Genomic DNA, 7190 nt, shown 5'->3' on the forward strand with positions numbered 1-7190 from the left:
GGCTGGGGATTCGAACCCGCCACCTTAGGTGTACGTGGCTGGCGCCTTAGCCGGTTGAGCTATAGGCGCCGAGCCTACTCCTAGGATTTTTGCCTGAGAGAAATGAAAACATTTGTCCACCTAAAAACCTGTATGCAAATGTTCAGAGCAGCACTATTCACAATAGCTTAGAGGTGGAAACAATCCAAATGTTCTATCCACAGATGAATGGATAAACAAAATATGGTAAATCCATACAATAGAATATTATTGAGCCGTAAGAAGAAAGAAATTCTGACACATGCTAAAACATAGATGTCCCTGGAAAACATGCGAAGTTTAAGAAATCAAGACAAAAGGACCACATGGTTTATAGCCTCATTTATATGAAACATCAAGAACAGGCAAATCTATACAGATAGAAGGCAGATTAATAGTTGTCAGGGGCTGGGGAGAGAGGAGAAGGGAGAATGGAGAATGGGTAGGGCTGGGGAAAGCAAAACTCTATGGGTTTATCCTTTTTTTTTTTTTTTTAATAGAGATAAGAGTTTCACTTTATTGCCCTCAGTAGAGCGCCGTGGCGTCACATAACTCACAGCAACCTCCAACTCCTGAGCTTAGGCGATTCTCTTGCCTTAGCCTTCCGAGTAGCTGGGACTACAGGCACTCGCCCCAATGCCCGGCTATTTTTTGTTGCAGTTTGGCTGGGGCCAGGTTTGAACCCGCCACCCTTGGTATATGGGGCAGCACCCTATCCACTGAGCCACAGGAGCCACCCAGTTTATTCTTGATGTAATGAAAAATCTTCTAAAACTGACCATGGTGGTAGCTGTACAATTCTGTACACAGCCTACAGACCACTGAACTGTACACTTAAAATGGGTAAACTGGATGATGTGAGCATCTCAATAAAGCTATGGAAAAAGAAGGAAGGGAAGGAAGGAGACTAGTTACCTCTGGGCAGATTACTTTTCAAGTCTTTTGAAGTTTGAAACTGGTGAGCAAAGTGCCTACAGCAAAGTAAGTAATATTTTGAAAAAAAATCTGTGAGGCTGGGTGCAGTGGCTCATGCTTGTAATCTCAGTACTTTGGGAGACCAAGGTGGGAGGATCACTTGAGGCCAGGAGTTCAAGACCAGCTTGGGCAACACAGCAAGACCTCATCTCTACTAAATAAATAAATAAATAAAAATTAGCTAGGCATGGTAGCATGCACCTATATAGTGCTAGCTACTTGGGAAGCTGAGGTAGGAAGATTACTTGGGCCCAGGAGTTTGAGGTTGCAGTGAACTACAATGAAACCACTAACCTAGGCAACAGAGTGAGAGCCTGTCTCAAAAAAAAAAAAAAAAAAAAAGGCAGCACCCGTAGCTCAGTAGGTAGGGCACCAGCCACATACTGAAGCTGGAGGGTTTGAACCCAGCCTGGGCCAGCTAGAACAATGACAATTGCAACAAAAAAATAGCCAGGCAGTGTGGTGGGCGCCTGTAGTTCTAGCTACTTGGGAGGCTGAGGCAAGAGAATCACTTAAGCCTAAGAGTTTGAAGTTGCTGTGAGCTGTGATGCTACAGCACTCTACCCAGGGTGACAGCTTGAGACTCTATCCCCTCCCCCCCAAAAAGATGCATAAACTAACCCAAAAGTGCTTAAGGGAGGGGAGGAAGAATTAACCTGTTCAGGGAGCCACCCTTTGCCCTGACCAGTGAGGGACCTAGCCAAGGAAAAGGGTCCAGGCAAGCTTCTGCATAAGAGCCTCTTCCGGGAAAAAATGGCCAGGCAGGATGATGTAAAGACTGTGCCCCATACTCTAGGGCAGTCACTGAAGGATTTTAAAGAAAGGGGTGGCTCGGTGCCTGTGGCTCAAGTGGCTAAGGCACCAGCCACATACACCTAAGGTGGCGGGTTCGAATCCAGCCCGGACCCGCCAAACAACAATGATGGCTGCAACCAAAAAAAATAGCTGGGCATGGTAGAGGGCGCCTGTGGTCCCAGCTACTTGGGAGGCGGAGGCAGGAGACTCACTTGAGCCCAGGAGTTGGAGGTTGCTATGAGCTGTGATGCCACAACACTCTACCCAGGGGGACAGCTTGAGGCTCTGTCTCAAAAAAAAAAAAAAAGGGTGACCTTACACATTCCACCAGTAGTAAAAGTGAGTCCTCTACAATTCTGTAGGGTCTCTGAAGAGCAAGGTCCTACCCTGGGCAGGGTTGGGGGAGGAGAGGGATTCCCTGAGTAAGAGGATCCTGAGCAGCGGCTCCAGCTGGCCAGCAGGAAAAAGATGTACCCAGTATATACAAAGAATGAACCTCAGCTTTTTTTCTTCACTCCCACAGTTAGCTTTCCTGCATCTTTTCACTGTTTTCTCATTCATTAGCAACTCCATTCAGAACTGCTGCTGTGGGATGGGCACTGGGAAAACAGGGAATACTTGGCCCCTACATGCTAACACTCAGATCATTCTAAAATTGGCTGCTATGATGGACAGAAGTGGCATGTGCCCAAGGCCTCAGAGGTACGTCTTGGGGTCAAGTTGAGTCCTGGCTCCAGTACTGACCTACTCCTGAAACCAGAAACCCAAATCTCTTTCTCCATTTTGAAACTGAACACTAACCTGACCCTATGAATGCAACCCAAACTCACAGAGCCAGTACTATGCAAAGACCACAAGGAAATGTGGGCCCTACCCCTCCCTGCACACAGGGAAAGGGAGAAGTCAATGCACCCCAAGCATGAGCTCCTGGAATCCTCTTAGTGAGACTTCAGGGCTGTTTTCCCAGTTCTCAGTTGGGAATACTGAGGCCATGTGGACATTAAGTACTGTCCTGAGGTCAGTGTGGGGTCAAGATTCAATCCAGAATCTGTCTAGGCACCACAGCCTGTGATTTCCCTCATCTGTATCCTCCCCTTACTCAAAATCTCTGTCTCAACCACATGCACAAATAACAGCTTAGGGTAATCAGAGAGGGGAGGCAGGATCTTGAATTCCCAGACATAAGGCATCATAATTTCCTTCCAGGAGTCGAAACTCACAGCTGGACAAGTCAAAGAGGCAAGAGAAACCAGTGCATCACATGGTAACCAAGGGATAGAGCCCAGAGAACCTACTTCAGGGGTCCTGACACCTCCCTGGGCTGCCAAACTAAAGCCACCCGCCACCCCCATACTGAGGCCCAAATGACAAGGATCAAGATGGTCAAGGAACCAAGACAGGATAGGTGTGCAGTGTAGCCAACGCCCCTCACCGCTCTGTGCCTCAGTTTACTCATCTGAAAGAGGGGACTCATCCATCCAACCCACCCTGATGAACTGCATCCTCCTCTGTGCAAGGTGCTGGGGACACAGCCAGGAACAGCATCAGCTATGCTCAGCCAGGGCTCACTGTCTAGTGGGGAAACATGAGAAATGATTTAGTTATAGTTGGGGTGAGTGTGTCACAAAGTGGCCAATCTTGGTGGTATGGGCCACTAAAGGACAAACAGGAGCTGGGGAGATGGAGAGAACACTCCTGGGCAGGAAGGTATTAGGTGGCATCTGAAGACCCAAAGGAGGTGGTTATGGCTGGAGGATAGCGCAGGGGAGCATGGCTGCAGGGAAGAGGGCACAGGCATCTTTAGGAGTGAGCAGTAGGAGGCTTGGAGTTAGTGGGGACCTTGGGGTTGGCAGCACTGTAAGAGTTTTATGGAGATTCATCCATGCAAGAGGACTATCAACTCCATGAAGGTAGGTATCATGGCCAGTTTTGTTCAAGATCAGTTTCTTGGCGGTAGATGCTTAGTAAATATTTGTAAATGGATTAAAGAACAACGCAGAGAGAGAGGGAGAGAGATTGAAAGTGAGAGAGAGAGAAAGCATAAAGTAGAACAAATGACTTGAGTTTGGTAGCTGGTGGGGAGGGGGCCAGAGGCTGTGCAGTGGGAACACAGACATTTCTAGGGTTGCAGAGGGCATTCCTTGGGGTCCCACTTACTTCATTTGGCATGCTGGGTACTGCTGCAGACACTCTCTGTGAGTTACCTAAGTATGTGAGGCAGCCTCCAAATCGGGGATGTGGGGTGGGGACCACAGTGCTGTCTTGCCTGGTCCCAGGGAGCTATCTGGTGCAAGGCACACAGTCAGCACTCAGCAATGAGGACTGTGAGGTTCTGGGACAACAGGAGGTAACAGAGATGCAGGGCCCAGGTGACCTCCTAAAGTCAAGAGCCAAAACAATGTCCCGGTGGGAGTCCCAATGCCTCCTGTACTTCAGCTTCAGAGCCTGGCACCTAGAGCTCTGGAGCCTTCTATTAGCAATTAGGGGGCAGAAGGAGCAAGTGGGGCAAACCCAGCCACAAAACACCCCCACACTGCTAGGGACCCAGGAGTGGGAAAGGCGTTGTCTGTGATCTGCTAGACTTGGATGCTATTCTGTCTCCTTCTTTCATGGCCTCATGGCCTTGCTAGGATTTGAGGTGTGAGATGGAGTGAGGCGGCAGACAGCCCAGGAATGCAGTGAAGGGCCTGCACAGACCCACCACAGAGTACCCCTCCATTCCTTGCGGACTGCCCCCAAACTGTCCAGACTCAGGAGAACAACTGCCTTGGATGGCAAGCCCATCACCCATGCCAGTCCCAGAAGGGAGAAACTATGATTGGGCTCCCAGAAGAAACAGGTCTCAAGCAACAGGTACCTGGCTGGGTCACCTACTGGTTCAGTTGGGGGTGGGACAGATTTAATACCAACCAAGCTGAACCCCCAGAGCAGCTGCCTCTGCTCCCTCCAGACCTGGTGTAACATATCCCTTAGTCTGGCACTCAAGCCCTCCACCTCACTCATCTTAGACTCAAGCACAGAGCATGCACCCCGCTCCACTGAAGCCAGGCCTTTGCTAAAGTTGTATACCCCTGCTTGGAGTCCTGCCCTCCTCTGCCCTCAGCTACTTGCTGCTCTGAGAACATGAAGTCCCACTTGACCATTCTCAAGGGCAGGAAACCACATCAGAATCATCTCTCCTCAAATCTCACTGTATCAGTCCCTGCTGCAGGGGAGGGGTAGAAGGCCACAGGGCAGCCCCTAGCCCCACAGGGTGAAGGGGGACCCTCCCAATACCACTAGTCCTGGTCTCTGGCACAAGTGGGTCTCTCAGTGAGACTCAAGGGCACAGGACACAGTTTCCACAACCTCCCAATAGTCAACAAATATTCACCAAGTCCCTGTCTGTGGCAGGCTGAGACTTAGAAGGCCCCGTCTCTGGAATGTATGATCTGGTGGCAGGGGGAACATGGCCATTCATTTAGGGTCACACAGATCAATTTGGGGCACATGGGGACATCTGGACTTGCCTGGAGGGAGGGTTCTAATGGAACTGAGATCTGGGAGGGGCAGCGATGGAAAGTGCTCTCACTTCTGGGGGATTGTGCTCAGTCTCAGGGCTTTGCTATAGGGCAGAATCAAGAAGGCAGCCATCTGCAAGCTGGGAAAAGAGCCTTCACCAGAACCTGACCCTGCTGGCATACTGATCTCGGAATGCCAGCCCCCAGAACTGTGAGAAAATAAAGACCTGTGGTTTAACCCACCCAGTCTATAGTATTTTGTTGTGGCAGCCTAAGAGGTAAAACAGGTTTATCATCCATTCACCAACACCCACTCCATTGGAGCTTTTGAACCAGCCCTCCCTGTGGATGCCAGATTTGCACAACCAACCTGCAGATACCTCCATTCAACATATCTAGGACTGAGCTCATCGTTTCCAAATCCAACTCATGCCACAGCTTTACCAGCTTCAGCCCTCCTCACTCAGATCTTTGGATTCACCCTTGACTTCTTCAAAACCACTCTGCAGGACAGTGCCTATGGCTCAGTGGGTAGGGTACTAGCCCATATACTGAGGGTGGCGAGTTCAAACCCAGCCCTGGCCAAACTGCAACAAAAAAAATAGCGGGGTGTTGTGGTGGGCACCTGTAGTCCCAGCTACTCGGGAGATTGAGGCAAGACACTCGCCTAAGCCCAGGAGTTGGAGGTTGCTGTGAGCTATGTGATGGAGTGAGGCGGGGGGCCCTTCAAAGTCTGGTCCTGACTGCTTCCAGACCTTCTAGGGTGGGAATGCATCCCCCAAGGCAGCCAGTCTCAGAAATCTCTTCCCAACACCAGTGCCTTAGGTTGCTCTCCCATCCCTTTGACGTCCTGGCACTTCCTATGATCTAGCAAACTGGAGGTCCCCCCCTCGCCCCCTCAGCTTCACCAGGGCAGAGAATTTGCCTGTGTAGCTCCTTGCTGTGTCCCCTGCCCCTAGGACTAGGCCAAGCACACAGTGTGCTCTCAGTTGTTTGTAGAATGAATGAAAGATTACTTCTATTCTTTCCAATCTTACTCCCTTTTGGGTGCCACAGTAACAAGGGAGTGAGGCTCAGAAGCAAGATCTGTGGCTGGGCAGACATGTCTTTCTCTGATAGTCGTCAAGGTGAGATGGGTGGGGGGTGCAGTCAGGGTTCCACTTGAGGCTCAATGTCACTAAATTTCAAATTCCTAACTCATACTGCTGTTGGAGCATGCTGTGTGTGTGTGGAGGGGGGCGGGGGTGCTAGAAGAACAATTCATGGGAATAGAAGCTGCCAGCTCTTTCTTTGGTAAGAGAACTCCGGACAGAATTCTCTAGCCAGCAGAGGCTGGAGCAATAGATTTGTTCAACTGACTTTCCAGGGAAGCTCTGAGATGGCCAATGACACGTGTCATGGTCTGAATGTTTGTACTCCTCCAAAATTCGCATGTTGAAACCCTGGTAGGATTAAGAGGTAGGGGTCTTTAGGAGGTGATTAGGTCATGAAGGCAGAGATGAATGGATGAGCGTGCTTATAAAAGAGGTCCAAGGGACCTTGTTTGTCCCCTCCACCATCCATAAGGAACAGCCCCTTACTACACACTAAATCTGCTGACATCTTGATCTGGGACTTCCCAGTCTCCAGAACTGTGATTAATACATTTCTGTTGTTTATAAATTACCCACTCTAAGGTACTTTGTTCTAACAGGCCAAATGGGTGAAGACAGGTAAACATCAGTTAAGAGAAACCATTGGCTCAGCGCCTGTGGCTCAAGCAGCTAAGGCGCCAGCCACATACAAAAAGGTGGCGGGTTCGAATCCCCAGCCCGGGCTCGCCAAACAACGATGGCTGCAACCAAAAAATGGCCAGGCGTTGTGGCAGGCACCTGTAGTCCCAGCTACTTGGGAGGCTGAGGC

At 50.0% G+C, this 7190-nt stretch overlaps 1 protein-coding gene across 7 annotated transcripts in view; it reads right to left on the minus strand.

Annotated features, from left to right (window-relative positions):
- NACC1 (nucleus accumbens associated 1) overlaps positions 1–7190 on the minus strand; it is a 24315-nt gene that overhangs the window by 7510 nt on the left and 9615 nt on the right. For 3 of the 7 annotated variants that reach the window (XM_023518038.1, XM_023518040.1, XM_023518041.1), the window contains one exon: positions 3276–3360. The exons of 3 other annotated variants lie outside the window; for them this stretch is intronic. In XM_023518038.1, coding sequence (XP_023373806.1) covers positions 3276–3333 — 58 coding nt within the window. In that variant the 5' untranslated portion in view covers positions 3334–3360. The remainder of the gene's footprint in view (positions 1–3275; positions 3361–7190) is intronic. One more of the 7 variants, XM_023518039.1, reaches the window with a different exon arrangement.

Source organism: Otolemur garnettii, unplaced genomic scaffold (genome assembly GCF_000181295.1).
Source record: "Otolemur garnettii isolate 467f Iridium unplaced genomic scaffold, OtoGar3 scaffold00127, whole genome shotgun sequence".
Classification (NCBI taxonomy): domain Eukaryota; kingdom Metazoa; phylum Chordata; class Mammalia; order Primates; family Galagidae; genus Otolemur; species Otolemur garnettii.